Source organism: Festucalex cinctus, chromosome 17 (assembly GCF_051991245.1).
Source record: "Festucalex cinctus isolate MCC-2025b chromosome 17, RoL_Fcin_1.0, whole genome shotgun sequence".
In the NCBI taxonomy this organism is placed as follows: Eukaryota; Metazoa; Chordata; class Actinopteri; order Syngnathiformes; family Syngnathidae; genus Festucalex; species Festucalex cinctus.
Window position 1 is genome coordinate 10,884,112 of NC_135427.1, and position 21,213 is coordinate 10,905,324.

At 40.5% G+C, this 21,213-nt stretch overlaps 1 protein-coding gene across 1 annotated transcript; it reads right to left on the minus strand.

Moving 5' to 3' along the window:
• Positions 1-1,050: 1,050 nt before the first annotated feature.
• LOC144005436 (poly(ADP-ribose) glycohydrolase) lies at positions 1,051-20,883 on the minus strand. Its single transcript, XM_077503601.1, has 17 exons — positions 20,449-20,883; positions 20,306-20,347; positions 19,580-20,238; positions 19,036-19,152; positions 18,358-18,444; positions 18,088-18,162; positions 14,625-14,717; positions 12,756-12,910; positions 10,667-10,746; positions 10,523-10,583; positions 10,371-10,446; positions 8,953-9,100; positions 6,510-6,588; positions 5,642-5,750; positions 3,863-3,968; positions 2,839-2,967; positions 1,051-1,776 (listed from the first exon to the last, which is right to left on the minus strand). The coding sequence occupies exons 3-17, from the start codon at positions 20,174-20,176 to the stop codon at positions 1,649-1,651; spliced, it is 2,040 nt and encodes a 679-aa protein (XP_077359727.1). The 5' UTR covers positions 20,177-20,238; positions 20,306-20,347; positions 20,449-20,883; the 3' UTR covers positions 1,051-1,648.
• Between the last annotated feature and the right edge of the window lie 330 nt (positions 20,884-21,213).

Consider the following 21,213-nt stretch of genomic DNA (forward strand, 5'->3'; position numbering starts at 1 on the left):
AAGTACTAAAATTATAACACTTATTGCAGCTGTTCTATATTGATTCAGATTTGGTCAAAACTGGATTAAAAGATGGCACATTTGGATACTGCAGGTGGCAATCAAAGGTCAAATAAACACCAGACTCACGAACCGCAGATCAATGGGCAGGGATACCACCAATGGCGAGTTTTGAACTCACCAGGCTACAAAGAGACCGATGCACCCCTTGGACCAAACCTGAAGCCCATGCAAGCAAACAGCCCATAGAGCTCATTTACTCCCTTTGGGGCTCCCCCATGGCGTCCATTTGGCACACGCTTCCGACACTGTTGATAACCTTTGGCAAATATTATTCAACCAATGTTCATTTGTAAGTTTGACATAAGTGCTAATTAGGCATTTGGCAAGACACATCGCATGAAGAGAGGAAGTTAAAACTGTAATAGTTGAAAAAATTGAAAAAAAAAAGTGTGAGTTTATTACTTGACATTCTATTACTATATAGTTTTATATAGTGTTTCCTAATGTTCTTTGGGCAGCCTGGAACCAATTACTGTAATGGAATTTCCATTCATTTCAAAGTTCACCAAAACTAACCTGAATGGTTGACAGGTGCAAGTTGGATCCACAATTCTCGTGAATGATTCATCTGAACCTGGCGATCGGAATGTTGCAGCCTTCGTGTGGCCTTGCTTTCCTTTCAGGTCTTCAGAGCTGCTCCGCCTCATCGGCTCACAAAAGCATAACTGAGTCACCAGTGCCATCCTGTCAAGTTCTAACACTGGAAATCTGCACTGACCTCCGTGGGTGGTCTCCCTTCGTAAATCATCTGGTACCTGTCTCCATCCACGCCACAACTTTCTTTCAACCTTTCACAAATCCTGCAAAATATCCACGTGTCAAGTCTACTTACCTCAACGAAGCCACGTTACTTTCACTGACCGGCGCTTACCTTTGATTGGTTCTTCCATGATCCGCTCGTTACTTAACGAGGTGTCATGTACAGTTTATATAAGGGGGTGGATGACCTTATTAAAAGATAAATGGCGAGGAAGCACACGTGCCTGCTCACAGTGACAGGACAGGACGAGCTGTCATTTTTTTAATCAAAAGGAAGAAATTGTCAATTTTAAATACAAGCAGTACAGTGCTGTTATTACTCAGTTTGTGTTCTTTGAGAAATTAAGAATCAATCAAAGATTTGTACACAGCAGGAATATTTTCTCTGCTCTTCAAGTCCATACTTTTTATCCCCCCCGAGATGACTCCCAAGCTTCCCAATGCCCATTCTAGTTACCCTCTAACTCGATTTCTGACAGCCAATTCAATTAGGCTGCATTTGTGTGGGTGTAAAAGAAAAAGCAAAATGACAGAAGACGGATGGCAACCTTTGCTTCAAAAAAAAAAAAAAATCACACTTGTTGAATTAGCAGCAAAATAAACACTGTCCAGACCGCTCACAATAATCACCTGCTGTTGTTCAGTACTGGGCTGCCGGAGGTAAACATTTGTATAAACTACCATTATTAACTGAATGTGCTCAAACAGCAAAGTGAGAAGAGTTTTGATTTGTGTAAGTGTGTTTTCTAATTCCAAAGGCACGGTGACTCATGGGTCACCTGACAGTAAGAGTCATCGGCGGGGGGGGGGTGTCGTCTGGCGGCAGTCACTGGGTAAGCGAGGAGGAGCCGACCTGTCTGTAGATGAAAGAGTAGAGGCTGACGTCAGGCCGCCGAGTGCTGCAGCCCCTGCACACGTCGCTGTGGTACTGGACAATGAGATCATACACCTCCCCTGTAATTAAAAAAAAATAAAAGCAGGGAGAAAAAAAAAAATCTTTTACAATATGTTCTTTGCAGCTCCATTAGTGTAAACACGGTATTCTGATTAATATTGCGTTTGTGGAATACGAGTTAAGCAGCAAAATCCTCAGGGGGCAGCCATTTTGCCACTTGCTGTCAACTCAAAACAAGCTTCAGAAAACAGGTGAGCTGTGATAGTTCAAATTGTATGATATAGATCTGTGTTGCTGTTTAAGTTGCACATCAAACCCTTTATACAACATTTTGAATCACTTTCGCAAATCACAAAGTGCCACAGAATTTAAAAAAATGGTTTAGTCCCATCATCGTATGTTATTAGAAAAAGTATTAAGTAGTGTTGTTCCGATACCATTTTTTGGCCCCTGATACTGATCCCGACCCCCAGGTTTGCAGTATCGGCCGATACCGATACCTATGTTTCTTTTTTTCCTCAACATGAAAAAGGTGTCCTGCCATTGGTTCAGAGCATTCAAGGGCCAATAAGATATCTTAGATCGGCATGCAGTGAACATGTCACATATCAGTGAATGTCGTGCACGAGCAAGACACACGATGCTGCATCCAAAATCCTATATTAGCGTTGGAATTAATGGTATCGGCATGTTACTTGTGAGTACTCAGCGATACCGATACCACTCCTTTAATGCAGTATCGGTATCGGAACAACATTAGTATTGAGTGAGCTTTTAACATGCGGACACAATTAAGATGGTGTTGTGCAGACGTTGAATTTTGATCCAAGTAAGGAGCGATTAATTTGATATAAATCAGGGCCAAGTGAGAGCAGTGACCTGAAGCGCATTAGCGTCACCACCAAGACTGTAGTGGAATAATATAGCCCAGATGGTCATCATAATTTCAATCAAATGAGTCAGGTGGACATGTTTAGGGTTTCTCAGCCTTGGTGGAGGGCTGCACGTTTTGTTTTTTGCTTTTTTTCATTGGGTGTGCAATCCTCCAGGTGAAAAAAAATAAATAAATCAAAGTTGCATATAAACAAGATGCAAGTGGGACGCCACAATGAGGCCCTCACCAACAGTGATGCACCTCCGCGTGAGGAACGAGTGCATGGCGTGGACATCTGCCACGAGCTGGCTGTCTCCGAAGGTGAAATAAGCCACGTCGCGTCCCGCCTCGGCAGCTGCCAGCATCTGGAGCAACGCTGGGTCGGGAAGAAAGAAAAGTCGGCTTGAGGAGTGCCGCAAAATGTTTCTAAGCATATCAGGAAAGTTTGAAACAACTTGCAATATCTATAGGTAAGTACTCATCTTATTTATTAAATTTGTAATAAATGTTACCAACTAAATTAAAAGGCAACAGTCTCATTGGTTAAGGGGGCAAACTGGGGAATGGGTCGAACCCCTACTGAGGTGTGCATATTTAAAGAGACTGAAAATACACTCAACAGCCAAGTCATTAGCTCTGTTACCTTATTATTACCATTATTATAGTAGCTCACAATATGATGCAGTAGTTTGTTAAATTAAGACTGCTGCTCTATGACAGTCACGAGTATTATAAATTAGGCATGTGTAAAACAAGATGTACCTAATTTACAGCCAAGTGTTTGTCTGATTAAAAAAAAAAAAAAAAATCTCCCCACTAAGCTTTTTCTTCAATTATCACCAAATTAGAGGATACTACAAGAAAGCAAGGAAGAGGGGAACCACCATCACAATTACAAAGATTTCTCCTAGAGGCATATCATTAAGTAGACAGTAGATGATTGGGCCTATGGAGTACTGCATGTCACTCCACATAATTAACAAATATGTATGGAGGTATGCAGCTTGCTGCATTTACTCTACTCACGGTGCAAAGCTGAGGCAGAAGAGAAAGCAGCAGATTGATGGACTAGTACCAGCGATCAATTTCACTATTAATGAACCGTATTAGCTCTGTCAGTTGATCAATAGGAGGAAGGCGACGAATAGGCCATAAGTAAATGAATGTATTCCCGCAAGACAAATGACCGCTCATCCTGACGTTTATTGCCTTCTATGCAGGAAGACGATCGGCGAGGACAGCATTTGAGCCGCGTTGCGTTCACCACTTGCCTTTAAGACGCGCGTCGCCTCCAAAAACCCCGCAGCCCCAGTTTCCCGTGGCCACCGCGGAAAGGTTGTCACTGTGTTCGCCGGGGCGGGCAAAGCCACAATAAGCCTGGAACAGAGACAAAGGGTTAAAAAAATAAAATAAAATAAAATACACAATTTAATGTGTTGAGTAAAACATGAAAATTGCTGTGTCATGAGCTGCCATATTGTGAGTCATTCATTTAATTTCACAATTTACAATAACATTTGTGTAGATTGTCTTCCATCTCTAGGTCATGAGAATCCTTGCTTGCTGAATTTGTTGGCTTTTTTTTTTTTTTTTTTTAGGTAAAAATGTCATTTTTTCCCCGCGTCTAGTCGACAAAAATATTTCTCACTAAACTATGAAAGTAAAACGCATCAAATCAAACTAAATTCTTGGGAGAAAAGTTATATTTGTAATTAGGGCTGTGCATTTATCAAAATTCAATTACAATTTCAATTATTACACTCCACAATTACAAAATCAGCATCAAGACTATTAATGCTAATTTTGAGTTTTTTAAATTTATACATCTGCAACCTTTTTAAATTTTAAAATAACTGATTTAATACATTTTATTTCATCCAAAAGGAACTTGCGTGTTTCAAAGAATTTTATTTGTCGTAATATTTTTTTTTTAACTTTTAAACATTTTCTTGTTTTGTATAAAAAAAATGTGATTCCAATCATCAAAACAATTGCGATTAATATTTTCTTTATAATAGAGCATCCCTATTTGTAATGTGTCTTAAGAATCAAATGCAGCATGTTCCTATGATAATTTAGTAAGTGCTACAATATATTTTGCCATACCTACAAAGCTGCCAGGGTACAGGAGTACTCTGTGTTATTTTAATAAATCTCATTTACCTCACTTTAAATCACATTTCAATATTGTACTTAAAAGCGAGGTCATATCATTGAGGCTCAAGTTATTCTTGGGGTCACTGTACAGTCATAGGTCATTATGAGAACATTACACTTCCACACAATGCAATGCAAATGGACTATGGAACACAGCAATTCTAAAAAGTCATTCTATTTGGCTGCGGGCTTGCGCTTGACAAGTCATTCAACGCATGAGCACATACAGGTTAGTCAGCCTGGCTTTACATACATTTATATCATATATCAACCGTATGTCATTACACTTCCACAGCCATGGATGAGAGCACCATGAGTGGGTCGCACGGCCCGCTGACCTCAGCACATTCGTTCTCCCACTGGACTTTTAAGTAAATAGACAACAAGGGCCGCCTCCGCCCCTTTGACCGCTCATAAATCCAACAGGCATTTATCTGGAAAGTACAGTATTCCAAAAGGGATTGATCCTTAAACTGGTGCATTCCTCACAACCTTGTCAGAGCTGTCAAACACTTCTCCAAGCCGTTTGACGGCAGCCTTGAAATTGCCAATGTCTTCATTTCCCGTTACAAATGGAAATCATTACCTGGGAAGACCGCTGCATTCACAGTTTCATTTTTGTAATTCAAAATGCATACATTTAGATGAATTGTCTTAAAGGTATGAATGCTCAGGGATAGGCTGCAGTATATTCTGGTCACATGTTACAGTCCCATCTGTTTGCAACACATGCATGTCCTTCTCAAATAATTATTTTGAGAAGCAGTGAAAACCATAAACATGAACCAATGCTAATTATCAAATTGAAGCTACCATGCACCAATGTGCATACTACTATGACCATTATGTAGTGCAGCCTGGGCACAAATAAAATGAATTAAAAAAAAAAAAACCTTATTGAGCTCGCGGTCAATTCCGTCTGGATGAAACTGCTCCAGGTAGTGCCTGAATGGCATAGCGTCGATCGCCACAATCTCTGTGCATCTTCTTTGCCAGTCGTCTCTGAAATGAATGTTTTGTTACATCATAAAAACAAAAAATTGTAGCAAAATGGGCAAAAATTATTGCCTGCTAGTTTACAAATCGCTTGCATATTTACAACTTTTTTTTTTTTTTAACTATCAAAAATATGAAGGAACCACTTATTTTCATTGTGGCTCCTTTTTTTGTACAATACAGTATTAAGTATTTAAAAAAAAAAAAAGTCATTTTAATGAAGGAATTTTATGAAAATGACATGCTCCTAACCAATAGCTGTTTTGAAATGATGGCAATTTTGGCAAAATATGGAGTATGTGTTATCCCCCGTGGCAAAAAACAAACTTAGCGCTATTAACGTTTTTTTGTTATTTCCTACTAAATTCTCATCAAGCTGTGTAGCATTTGATAGCACATGGAAAATTACCGTGACATACAAGGTCTAGTAGAAAATGGAAAGAAAATTGGTTGCTTTTTTTTTTTTTTTTTTGCCGAAAACAAGAAGCACAACAGATTGAATTTTTTGGGGATATATATATGCACACTACAGTCATAAAGTAAAGAGAAAGGCTCGACTCTACACCATTAATCATTCACATTTGCGGCTTCATGGTAATCCTTTCACACACTTGTTGATGTATTTCAGTCTGCGCCAAGGTCAAGCGGTTGGAACTAAATCACATAAATGTTGCCACATTGCTAGCATATCAAACACAGCCTGAGATGCAAGGGCTGAAAACAGTGCTTAGGGGTCTTTACATGAAGTAGAGTTTGGTTAAATACCTTGGAGTGGTGTCCTGATGGCTGCCGCCAAATTTGTACGTCTGCGCGTAACCTGTGTATTTACTGTACTGCTCTGCCCCTGCAAAGTAAAAGCAGACATGTATTCGGCATGGTATCGTTTAACGTTATTTTTTTTAATGCCTGGCAACAAACCCCACATTCACCTGAGTAATAAAGATGATGGACAAATAGAAATGTTATCTTGAAGTGGTCATGGTTAAAACATAAGGGCTGAGTTCTCATTAGAGCTCATTAGGACGCTGGCTGTCGAGAGTACTCGCTGAGACGCTCCACACACTGCAGTGGAGAAACCAAGTGATTAGCAGTGGGGGATTGGCCTGGAAGTGGAGCGCGGCGGGGAGGGGTGAGCGAATCTCTCGAGCGCGAGGCCTGCGGGACAGATTCGGCCGGCTATATTACTTAGTGTGGGCCTGCAAAACACCTGGAGTTAGCTAAAGCGGCATTACAATGACAAGGAAGCATGGCAAGTTGAGTCCGTTACGTCCTCCCCTTAAAAGTTTTTTTATTTTTTTTTAAGGAAAAATAGCACTATATTTTCGAACAATTTGGAGTATATAATTAAAATACAATTTATTAAACAGTCCGTGCATCATGATTTAATGCTCATCTAATTAATTGTGCTGCTCCTTCTGGTGTACCCGCCTTGGCCACCAGGAGGCAGTAATACAATTACATGTGGCAAAAACGAAGAAGAACAGTTGCACCATAAAAAGTCAATTTAATCTAAAATTGTAAACATTTTTAAGCATTTTACCTCACTGTATCAATCCTGCATCATTTTCTGCTTCTCCTTGGTACTTCTTACAGCAACTGTTTGACCGCCCCGATGTCGACCAGTAACCTTAACAATCAATTCAATTAGGCCTGAGCACTTTTGCAGATTTCATCGTGGCTGTAAGATCCATTACATTCCCTCCTTTGTGTGCCAAAAAGCATCACAGGGTAATATGATTTACTGCACGGGGCCACAATGTAGCTACGGCTCGCATGCCGTAACAGGGACAAGAGAGATACAAGACGGGGTTTAATAAAAATGATGGAACGGGAGAGTGCATTAGCGGAGCAGGTCTTGGGCAGGTCCTTCCAGATATATTTAATTCCAGGCTCGTGTAATCAAGTTAAGTGGAGGCAAGAGAGCACGCGCGAGCAGGAGAAACGAGAAGGTGACTTCTTGAGGGATACGGCGTGGCTTGAATGGTTACTGTGACGGGACGCCTCTGGTGCTTACACAACATAGCAATCGTAAAATACCGATCCCATCCCCTCATTCGGCACTATGACTCCTTTTGTTTGGACTTGGTTTTATACATTAATTGGTTAACTCATTCACTCCCAGCCATTTCGACTGAAGCAACCCCCTTTAGCTCCCTGTTTTACTGGATTTGGACTGATTTTGAAAGGCCCACAGAATATTGTGTTCTTAACAAAAAAACATGGAACTTACCAAAGGAAAGATTACAGTCTCTTGTTTCATCAGGAAAAAGAAAATTATATTTGTTCCTGTTTCGGTTTTGCAGCAATTAGCATTAGAATATAGCTATGTTTTATCAAGATTCACATTCCTGATGAAAACACTGGCAAAAAGAGCTTGTTGCAACATGGCCCTGGTGATTTCTAATACTCTGCTGCTGGCCATTTTTTGTAATAACTACCATTGCTTTAAGCCACCTCTTTATGTCAGAATATGCATCAAAGCCTTCTGTATGCTCTAGCATTAAAAATAAATAAATAAATAAATAAAAAATACGTGTTTACACATTTTTGGGTTTGAATGAGTTAATGTGAGAGTGAGGGCCTCTACTTCTTTACTTCTTGTTTGAGACCCGCCTATAGGATCCTTAAATCATCAGCAATTCCTTTTACTGAGTCAGGATGTATTACTCCTCGTTCTGTGATGTGGGTTTAAAATTGTTGTACCTGTTGGCGCACGTCATTCATCACAGCAGCACCATTTTTTTGTGCAGTTTTCTTCTAGATTGACAAAATACTGATTTTCATTGACGTAATCAAACAGCCGCCAGAGTCTGAATGTGTCACAGATTAAAACAGAGTAAAAAACAAAACAAAACAAGGAGTCTCAGCAGGAGGGTGATGATCTCGTGCTGGGACTCCCTGATTCTCACGCTCTTACGGCTGCTGTCGATTTGTCCCAAACGTTGCTCGCCATGTTGCTGCCACTCACTCCTGAAGGACATTCAGTGGGAAGTACTGAGCACAACAATCAGGCAAGCTCGAGGTCCGCCCCACCAACCGGGCTCACAATCAAGAGTAAGCGTGTGACAAGAAAACTGAGTAATTGCCACCAACATTATTGAAGCCCTTGTTAAGGCAAGATGGGGTCAACAAAAGACCTGGATGACTTTCTTCCGTTTTCAACCTTATGATTAGAGAATGGATGAAAACATTCTACTGCATTTCTCACCTGTGATGATCAGACACTCGTCATGATCCAGAGCTTCCGTAAAGAGGCGAGACACGATAAGCTCAGGGTTGATGAGGAAACGGATTTCCTCTTGAACCAGGCCTGAACTGGTGACTCCTCCTCCCACGAACTGATTGGCAAAATCCACCTGAAACCCAAAATGGAGGAATTTATTTTTATTTAGTGTACTACATTTGTGACAAAACCTTAATTTTCAAAGGCTGACTCCTAAATGTGTTGACCCCAAGAGCAGGACTTGACTCCTAAAGTCCTAAGAAACCCCCTGCTGAGTGGAGAATGTAACATCTTTTGTAGTGTTTCAAATAGGACCAGCATGAGGGTCCGTTGTTTCTGCTCAGACACATACAAGTCAGAAATCAGCCATGCGGAAGAAATAATTCTCAATTTGAAGACTGTCAGTTGTTGCTCATTGGCCTGCAGACAGCCAGGAGCAAACCCCACCGTCACAACCCCTGGAAGGAAGACGTTGTCCCCAAACTGGTCACTCAACTCTGAGGACAGTCAGCCAGGCCGCCAAAGTCTACTTTGACAGGCTGTCAGCACGCCAGCCGCCCCCTCACGCCCACCCCGGTGGAGCGGACATCAATCCGGGCCGCGGCGTTCCCGGGGGCTGGTCATGAGCGCTCGTCAGCTGTCAGCTGGTGGCGACTGAAGGCAAACAAAAGGTGAAAGGCAAATCGGGCCATTCTGACAAGAGAGCAGGAAGTGCGGATGATGTGGAAAGCGGGGCGGGCTCGGAGGCCGCGACCCCGGTCCCGACGCATGCACCCTCACGGGTGCCTTTTCAGCAGCGGTAAGCATTTTGGATGAAGAGCTACAGAATTTAGCGACAGACGATCCCGCAAACGTGCCGTGTTAGTCTTCCCAATAAAAGTGTTAAAGACAAGCGTTGGTGTTCATTCCGAAAAGGAAAGGGGTGTGGCATCTCTCCACAAAAGACAATTCAAGGTACGTTCGATTTGAAAATAGAACGATTCTCCTCAGTGGGATAGTTCAACACTGGGACATGATGCAATGACTTTTTTTTTTGTTTATATCTCCCAAGAAAAGATAATTCAATACAGATCTGGATATATTTAAATAATGGAACGATTCCATTTGATTCAGTGATTGATTCAAACCGGTTTTTGTTACACACCTACTTAAAGGTATATTTATATTATTGTAAGCCACTGTAACTGTATGCAGTTTTAACATTAACAATGGGAAATAATGTTTTGTTTTTTTATCGAAAGGCAAACATTAAACATAATTGTCTATGTAAATGTATTATACGTAAAAAGTCAAGTATAACTGAATTTTAAATTGCTGGATTAGACAAATTTAAACATCTAATTTAGTGATTCTTCTCCCGCACACCACGTCAATCACTGTTCCATACTACACCTCCATCTTACCTGAAGCATTCCATAACCATCATCCTCAATAGTCCCTTCGGATGCAATGTACAGCTTTGTGAGCAGAGTCTCAGAGCTAAAATAAAATCAAAATAACAGTTATCGTATCAGAAAAAGAGGCTTGTATTAAAATCAAAATCAATTAACTACACCTTTCCCAATCAGGAAGATCATCCAGGCTTTTTCGTGTAAACGTCACCAGACCAGTCGGCTCTGAAAAGCAGAAAATGAAGGCAATACATTTGTCTTCATGTAGCCTTAAGCATATTAGTAGTGGAAATGAAACAAAAACATACTATGCTCAGTGACGCTTCTGAAGTAGCACATTAGAGTTTTTAACTTCTCAATCTTCCTGGATGAAGATCCCTCAAACAGCCTGGAGGTAAAAAGACGACACGTTAGATTTGATGAAGTATTTATTTGTTCTACTTCTAAACATTAATAGTATATTAAAATACATTGTTTTATTTTGTAAGGTATCATGCACTTCAATTACTTACAAGAGCAGGAAAACTAAAACATATCTGACAGTGTCAATCAAAAGTGAACTTTATTATCTTAGGTTTTGAAACCAAAATTATCATTTTTAAGCAAAGGGTGTGGCATCACAACTGAACATACTAAATGGAGATTAAAGTGCGACAGGGACGGGAGTCGTCCACGTGAGTTCAGTCATGCTTCAGCGTTTGATATGAATTAGTTGAGCCCTCACTCAGCCTCCCTTTCAGTCACTCGCCGATAATGTCGGATCCCCTCCGCTGTGGCCACAATGGAGTTGCCGCGGGCTTGTCATCGCTTGTGCCACTTTGTAGCACTCTCACATACACACGAGAAAAAAAGCAAAGCAGGAGCTTGGCCCTCCTCCTCCTCCTCGGGGACACATTAAGACGTCCTGCGTTGCTTTTAAAGCAAGGAAGCGTGAGGTCAACCTCACTTTCCTGACAACTAATGTACGCAATTGCTGCTAGTGGCCAAGTTTTGAATGCACATTAAAAACGCCGTCGCACTCCAGTCCTGAGCGTGTTGTAAGAATTTTCATGTGGTGAGAGGGGAATGGAATGACAAAAACTTGATGCTCTAAAAGCCCCTCGGGGGGGGAGCGACAATCTCATTCTTCGGAGTCTCATTTTGTGTTTCCATTGGAGGCCGGTAGCAACAATCTTGCGTCGTACACTCCTGAGGGCAAAGTGTCTTGGACTGGACTTGCTGGCGAGAGCAGGCTTTTAAGTGATGATGGAAGGCAATATGGTCTCAGGGAGAATCCATACAATACATGCAGGATTATATAATGTAGAACAGAACCACAAAAGTTGCGCAATTTGGAGTTCAACCAAAAATCCCTGGAAAACATATGCCTCAAAAGTCAAGCAAAGCCATTATTACACATGACTCGGCTCAGTGAACATGAGGAAAAAAAAAGTGCTTGTAAATTTTTGTGTGATAACCAGACAGCTGTAAATGCTCTGTCAGATACAAGCTGAGAACTAAATGGTGGCACTGAACTTAACCTAAAGTCTGCTATTTTAATGCTAGCACATAACAGAAAACACCTTCTACAGGTTAACAAATGGCATCAGTGCGAAGAATGAATATTACTTGCATGCACACCAAAAGCAGCAGCACAATTAAAGCAAAAATTGTGGCAACAAATGTTGAGCTTCTTTACATTCCTTTAAATCGTGCCATTAATACATGCTTCTATAAAGTGGAATGTTTGACAAGAGCTATTTTTCTTACTAAAAATATTAACAACAATTTGTTTTATTTTGGATGGGGGGCTGGAACATATTAATGGCATTTGCATTCATTTAAATGGGGTAAGACGATTTGATATACGAGTGTCTTGCGTTACGAACATGTTAACTAAAATAAAAAAAATTCAGGCACTACAATTTACGAGTTATCTTAAAATGTTAATTAAAAATGAAACCTTTAAATAAATGTTTGTTGGATGAATTAGATTAAAATCGATTAAAATCGTAATCATACTGAATGACTGCAAAAATCGAGATTTTATTTTTTGGCCATATTGCTGAGCCCTATTTCCATATCCTCTAAATTTCTAACAACACATAAAAAAAAAATGTAGATGACTGTAAGCAAGCATAAGATCAACTGAGACACAAAGGTTTTCACTCCTTGCATATCACAGAAACAAAACCTTGATGTAAATGAACTAGCGATGCCACTGCACACTGTCACAGTCTTCTACCAAACCGCCAATGGCATTCTCCGTCTGACTCGATGCTAATCTAATTTCCCCCTCCATTTAGGTAATTACACCGCAATGCCAAAAGAGATTGTAGGATGGGGCATGTCTGCGCGGCGATCTACGGACTTATTTTGCTTGACATCTTCCAGCCCGCAATTAGGCTTGAGCGTTACCTAAAGAAGTTGATATCCGGGTAGTTGCCGTACTCGCTGCGTCGAGAGTTGCGCCGCGGGAAGGTGCAGAAGAAGGCGTTGGCGAGCAGGCAGGCCACCTGCTCCTGCGACATGCTGATGGAGTGGCTGGTGCCCCTCTTGAGGAGCGGTATGGGCTGGAAAAGACGAAGCAGAGCGGCACGAGCGCCGAGGAAGGTCAAAATCATTTGTTTAGTCCATTTGCCAAATGAGATGTTGAAGGATGTCGCGTAAGAGTACTAATTTGGCGCCACTTTGGCCCGCTTCTTGAATCATGGCTACAATCAAGGGCATCAAATATAGAAAGTAAGTGAGAGCCGTAGAAGAAATTCTGTTGTTTCCCATCTATTGGTAGACAGACAAGCCTCTTTCAGAGATAACGCAAAATAACAGTTTTTGACGGTTCCATTCCTACAGTGGCAACATAAACCCAACTTGGATGTAACGATATCCAAACGTCACGATACACACGATATGAAGGTCACGATACGATAATTATCACGATATTGTGGGAAAAAAATTAGCTCATACAAAAAAAAAAAATTTAAAAAAAAATACACACACACACAATCTTGTGCTTTTGTACAATACAGTAATGGAAAATATTCCAAATGTTACATACATATTTTAGGCTAATGCAAGCACACATTGAGTTCCTCCACATATTGACTCAGTTCACAAGCAAATTACGTTCCTCTTCATCTGACCATAAACATAGGAGGGCCAAAACATGCCATGTGAAAATTAAACGGCACTAAAAAAGTAGCCACCAGAGGGTGCTAGAACTGCACAAATAGAAATCAACCTGACTTTTTTTTAAACAGATGTGCTGCTTTTAATATCATGACATGACGATGACGATGACGATATATTGTGGCATTTTTAATATCGCGATGTCATGATATTGCCGGTATCGTTACATCCCTACTAGTAACTACTTTTTTTTTTTTTTTGTCATCAATATTGCAATTTTTTTCAAGGTCCTCTTCCCCACATATTTTTAAATAAGCATACGCAATAAATTAATCTGTATTACAATAAAGAATATCAGATTTATGATGCATAAACATTTTGGTTTTACAGGTAAGGCTTATGCTAAAATAAAAATGCAAAATGAACCATGAATGTTATGAAACATTTTAGCCACTTCAGTTAGAGATGTTTCCTAACTAAATCAGGGATGGGCAACCTCGGTCCTCGAGGGCCGCAACCCTGCAGGTTTTGGATGTTGTCCTTCCCCAACACAGCTGATATATGACCCGCTCATCAGCCAACTCTGCATTGGACTGATAACGATCCCATTGATTGGATACAGTTTGCATTGTAAGAGGGAATCCTGCAAAACCTGCAGGGCTGCGGCCCTCGAGGACCGAGATTGCCCATCCCTGAACTAAACACTAGTCGAACAGCAACAATTGCATTCACAAAACAGGAGCAGGAGTCGAAACTAAACCCTTGCCACATCATTCCAAATTGATGCTGTTTATACAGAAGAGCAACTGTGTGTGTGTTTCGAAAATGCTATCTTTTACTGGCAGTGTAAAAGGGGCTATTTTATGACAGATTTAATGTTTAATCAACCCAGAGAGAAACACATTCATGTAAATTTAATTAAGGAATTATCAGCTTGAAATCCCATCACATGCATAAAACTGGACCATAATGCCCATAAAGGGCATTAGCATGGGATCGTCAATAGCTAGGCTCCTTGACCTCACACTTCGACTGCCGTTTGGGGATTATCTATCTATGCCTTGTACGCCCCTCGGGGGTCAACCTGCGGCCATTGCGGCGCATGGCCGTCGGCTCTTTTGCGGTCACGTCAATTCGATGGTTAGCGATGGCTGTTACCTTGGTGCACAGCTCCGACGCCCTCAGCGCTAATTGCACCAGCTTTGGCAGTAGGGAGCCAAACAGATGTTCCGCGTCGGCAGGCTCCAGGAACTTGAAGAGAGAAAGAGCAAAAGAGGAAATATCTGTTTGTGTTTGTTGCTTTGCCACGAAACTCACATGTGACATGATGAGCAAGTTTGGGAGGCAATATTTCATTTTACAAAAGGTTACAGCTGGTTTTGCGGACCTTTTTAAAAAAGGTTTAATCCAAGCATTTAAGACCAAGTTTATAAATACAGTATTTACACAGGTCTACACATACAATTATTACGCACGTTACTGGCTGGAAAGAAAGGAAAATTGTTAGTTATTTATTGAATTTGCAGCATTAGAGGATCACATTTACTGAAGTTAACTATTTCAAACAAATATATATTAACAGGTCTAAAAGCTCCTTATTTGATAGATGCTTTACAATTCTAGTTCCCATTGAGCTTTTGCGTGCCTCCCGGCATCTAACAAAGCAACAATTTAATAAAACTGAAATCAACCCTTTGTATAGGCCAAAAACACAGGGTTGGCTTCAGAAATTTCAACATCACATCAAAACCAACAACTGGTCGCCAAATAAGAGGACATGTCTTATTAAATATATGACATGTTTACAACACCCACACAAATGTCAAAAAGATCAATCATGGGGCGATCTCATCAGTAGTGCACTGCCGAGCCAAGTCATTAAACACTTTTTAGAGTGGTGGGGGTGTGTATGCAAATAGCCAAGGGTAGTGGAGGACTTGCCAGGCCGAGGAGCCCGGGACATTTGTACAATGGCAAAGGAAGCCTGACGAAACACTGTCCTAAGTAACGAGCACGGTGTGATGAATGAAGGCACTCGGCCAGGGCGAGGCGGCGGATGGAGCCGAGCCGGTGCGAGGCCCGTCGCTTTTAAATCAGCGCCAGGTTGTGCATCAAATCGGCTGAACTCACTGCACGCCGCTTGATTCAGGCCTGTACATCACGCCAAAACTGACAACATAGTCAAGAGGGTTGCGTGCACGCAAGTGCATGTGCGCCTTCTGTTTCTATTCCCCACAGGTCCGAGCAGTAAAACAATCTGCTTGGCTGCCTGCGAAAATAACACACACACACGTACGCACGCTCGTAAATACGGCCCGAGGAAAACTGTCCGTCAACGGCTTTTGTTATGCGTGAAGAGTGCGCACGCCGAGATGAATATTCAAGGGGGGCGCCGGGCCCGTCACTCCGTGCCACTCATGTCTACTTCCCTCTGACACTCAAACCTATCCCGCTTCCTTGTCTCCTGTAGTCTAAGAAACAAATATTGACAGAAAATGCTTCCTGATTATAATTAAACTTATGCAATGTTTATACAGATAGAGATTGCAATAAACGTTATACATTTTTGATTAAATCGAGAAGGAAATTAAGCAATTAACAGTCAGCAGGTAGCAGTGAATTGTGTTCATTTATTTCAGACACTATTCTCTTCGTGTATAGTGTAAAAAAAAACAAAACAGTAAGACATTTTAAAGAAATACATTAAAATTGCATGAACTTAATGGCAATTTTCTATTCTTCTTATTTCAAATTTCTAGCTCCTGATCATGAAATGGCCACCATCGCGAGCACGATACCGATACTCGCCTATTATTTTTGGGATCAGATTTGAGCCTCTACAGTGCTGCCATGTCAAGCTCATCTGCCCAATGCTGGCCAATGCTCAAACAACAGTGGGTATAAAAAGTCTACACGCCCATGTTAAAAGGTTTTGTTGTGATAAAAAAAAATATATATATGAGAACAAGATAATTTTTTTTACACTATTAATGTCCCACATAAGTAAAAATCCAATGACAATAAAACTGAAATCTTTGAGGGAAAGTAAAAAAAACAACCACCTGAAATAATGTGGTTGCACATGTGCATAAACTCTTGTAAGTGGCTTGTGTTCAGAAATAACCAATCACTTTCAAACTCATGTTGAATGGGAGTAAGCAGCACCCACCTGCCACAATTTAAAGTGCCTCTGCTTAACCCCAAATCAATTTCAGCTGTTCTAATAGGCTGTTCGGTGTCTAAGGCCCCAGTTCCACCACCATACTTTGTGTGTAGTTTAAAAAATAAATAAATAAATAAATAAATAAAAAAGTTTGCCTTAGGTTCCACAAGACCATAAAACATTTTCCCACATACGTTTAAGAGATTTTTTTTTCAGTTAGGTTGTACAGGTCACATTAATGGTGGTGGTGATGATGATGATGATGATGATGATGATAAGCTAGTGGTCAGTTTTTAGATAATAGATTGTAAACGGCTCCAGATGACATCAACAAAGACACTCAAAAATAATATACTATAACAAATAATCGTGAAAGCATTGATAAAACCCAACTCGAGTCATAGTCTACCAAAGGCTACATAGTACTATGTGTATGAAATGTCATCAATGAAAACAAAAGAGAGATAGTCTCACAAATCAATAAATATTTGCAAATTTTGCATAGCTCAAAAAGCTGTCAACACTCGGGATTTTACCCCCCATTCTTACATGATTTATGACACGCATGCGACGCCCGATTGATTCAACACTAAAAAGTGGGCGGGGTAAAGCGTTTCCTAATGTCAGCCATTTTCCTTCCTGACAAGTTACCAAACGTGACCTTTTGGGCAGATTAAATTATTGCTCCACACACCCACTCTGCTTGTGAAAGGTGGCAACATTATTCTCATGCGAAATCCATTACAGTTTGTTTTTTTTCCCCGCAGATTGACAGCAACACATTTTTCATCACCGCATCCACATGGAGGAAAAAAACAATTCATGCATTTTTTTTTTTTTTTTAAGCAACAAAATGTGATGCATTCTTGATGCTGCCTTGGCGGCGTGTGAGTGAATGGATTCTCCCTTAGAGAAAATAACACTTCTTAAGATTTCTCATGTTTACAAGCTCAGGAGAGATTTCTCCTATCACCTAGTGTCACTGCACACAGCCTGTCTGACTGAACAAATGGAATATTCCCAACCACCTCCACAGCCAGACAGTCACAGTGCAGCCCTTACTAGTCCTCTAAACACAGTGACACACACACAAAGATGGGGAGGAGGGTGGAGAGGTGCATCAAGCCGTCACATGATGAATGGCCTTTAAGAGGGGTTCGTAAAAACACTGACATGTATGTCGGTCAACCTGCTGTGAGTGGGCTTTTGTGATTATTTTGTTTACCTTTTAACTGAAAAAAAAAGGATCAAATGCACCCAATGTACTCCCTTTACAAAGATTAAACTTACTGAGGACAAGCGTTATAGAAAATGGGTGGATTTATGTGTTTCAGTCTACCCTGTCCTGTCCTGTGCATAACATTTCCCTTACAAGATTAAGATAGCATCTATCTATCAATCTTCATGCATAGACTAATCAAAAGCAATCAATATGCCCTTACTGTCATACAGGCTTACCTTAACGCAGTACAAATGTAATGCAGTGAAGTCCCACTTCTTGGCAGTAGAAGCGCAGTATTTCAATATTGCACTCTGTAAAACATAAAAATAAATAAATAAATAAAATAATCCAAATTTAAAGAAAAAAAAAAAAACAGGTAACCCTGCAACAAATACAACTCCATTCAGTCTGATGTGCCAAATTGGTCTGTTTTGTTGAATAAGGACGCCACCTAATGGCATAATGAGGTAATGACAACAACAGCGCACCCTGAGAAAGAAACTTGCCTTCAACTCAGCAGTGCTTCTAATTTTTCTCGTCAAAGTCTGCTTAATCAACTCCCACCGACTCTTGTTCTGAAGTTCTCGTGTTTCCTGTGGGAAGAGAACCTTTGTTAGATGTGTATAGTAACGATGCATTTCATTTATAAGACACTTGCAAAACCCATTTTACAAACAATTTAAAAAGGTGCACAATTATATCAAGTACATATTATCCATTCATGTTTAAATGTCAGTGGAAGCTAGAGTACCTAGAGAGAACCAACACAAGGAGAACATACTCCATGGAGGAAGGCCCGAGCAGAAATCTGAACCCAGAACGGTGAGGAAAAACACCTCTTGCAAAATGTGAAGATGCTTTTTACTACTTATTTCAAAATCAGCCTATTTTGTGTGAATATCAAGTGTGACGGAAGCACACAGACCAGTGGTTATCACATTTGCACAGTTCTGAGGTTCAGGCTTTTCAGTGTGGAGTTGGCGTGCTTTTTTTTTGTCTTGCTTGCTTGGATTTTCTCCATTTACTCAAGAAAAATATGCCTATTAGCATTGAACATTCTAAATTGTCAAGTGTTGTGATTTTTTTTTCTATATATGCCTTGTGACTGGCTGTCAATCAGCCGGGACAGGATCCAGCTCATCCACAACTGTAGGAAATAGATGAATGGATTAGTGTGACGTTACCTCATCTTGCACTGGAAATAGATTCCTGCTTGAACAGGGCATTTTGACATGGACATCATCCCAGGTATCGTCAAATGTGGCAGGATACGGAACAGTTGCGTGACCGACAAGGTCTGTCTGTCAACATCATGGAGAGGAAACACTTAATATTTTTTCTAAAACATTTACACCATTCACAAGAAATTAGATATTCAGATTTCGGGTAAATTGATTTATAAGACATCCTTGGAAAGTTATAGAGAATTTTAGGTTGCACATGAAATTTCACCCAGAAGTTGAATGTCACATTTTTTTGTGAGTAGTGGATGCATCAATTAGGGATAGGCTGATTATCACCCGTGCCTATTGTCGGTATTAATATTTAGCATTTTGACAAATATCAGCATCTGCCTTTTTACGAATCTGTTACTGCAAATGAGTATAGGCTTGAAATATCGGTTATCGGCCTCGTTGACTACTAATAATCGGTATCGTATTGCCCTTAAAAAAAAACCATATCGGTCTATCACTAGTATCAATGATGTGATGAAGTAACATCTCAAACCCTTATCATCACAGTGTGGACGCCAGGAACGTCCTTCAGTGGAGGAAGCGGCCTGCCGCACTGAGGCATCCTTCTCAGCTCGCCAATCGGCGTCCCGAGCCAGGTGGCTTCAAGTTCATCTTCCTCATCTGTGTCCTGTGTTTCCCAGCGCTTATCATGCTTGTCTCGTTTCGAGCCTGCGGACGAAGCCCCTGAAAAGAAGTCTGTTATTTTGGTTTTGAGAAAGCACCCTGAGCTTGTGGAGCCTGACGCCGCTTCCTGTTTCTCTGAACTACCAGGTTGAAGTATGTGTTGACTTTCTGAATCCACTGACAGAGCAGGGACAAGGCCATCGCAATCCAGGTCTTGAGGTGATAGAGGTTGTGTGTCATCATCAGAGTCTGAGACAGCATTGTGACCACCATGAGAGTGTCCTTGGGTGCTTCGAGGGCCTTCTTCAACCGTCATTTCAGAAGTGCTTGGATTTGGGGTGGGCTTCGATAACCATCTTTCCAGAGTATTTCTGGACAGTTGCTGCCTGGGGATGATTCTGCGATGGGAAGTTTTTGTCTTGACACCTCGCAAACCATGCGTGTCAGCCTTTGTCCTCGAATTCATGTTTTTGCTGTCTTTTTGTTGCTCTAACGTCTCATTATTGTTGTGTTTGCCTAATGTTGAGTCTGTAGCAGAAAAACATGATTTGTTTTCAATGTGAACTAGTTAACTATTTGAAAATGATCAAATTACTTTGGAGAGATGGGTCTGATGGAGACGTTGGGGTTTCAATTCCTGCAAAATGAGTGGAAGAAATTAACAAGCATGAGCACAGTAAAGAGACACTTGACATTACAAATTAACACAAGGTGAACCACTGAAGTATTTGCACTCACAAGGAATCTTCGCGATGACCAGTTGCTTCGTCTCAAACAAAATAAACAGTTTATAACGCTTATATGACCTGAACTCGTCTCGGAAATTGATAGCCGCATTCCTATTCTACATGGACATTTTGTTAATTTTGTCTACGAAATAATACAATAGTAGTGTTCGGCCTGTAGAATTAGACAAATGTATTCAGCTGGTGCAAACAGCCGAGACATTAATGTCAGGTTAGCGAACCTAGCTCGCTAGCTTAAAAACAAAATCACACAGTGGAAAACCCCGGTTTTGAAAAGACACACATGCCCTAAAAACGTTATGAAAGACTAATCGCTTTCTGTTCAAAAGAGAAATGTTCAATTGAAGCTGGAAAAAAAAAAACCACGAAAACCGCTTAAATTGATTTGTTGTGAACGTCAAACTGTACAACTTCCGTGTTGCGTGACGTCATATCTCGTATGTTGTCGCGATAGTTATACGCCTTAGCAGAAAGCGTTCCCTCTGTAGTTTAACGGTACTGTAAATGAATTTTTAATATTTGTATTCTAATTTTAAGATATAAATTTTTCAACAGTAAAACCGTAAACAGAAAAAAATGTTATATTATGTAAATTAATAAATTATTATTATTTTACGTTATTATTATACGAACATTATACATTATTATTACTGAAACTCAAAATAAGAGGCTGGAAATATAATAACTTGTGTAGTTTGAAGAAGCTGTAATTTGTCAAATGCAGTAGAAAAGAAGGATTGAAAGAGGAAGCAAAAGA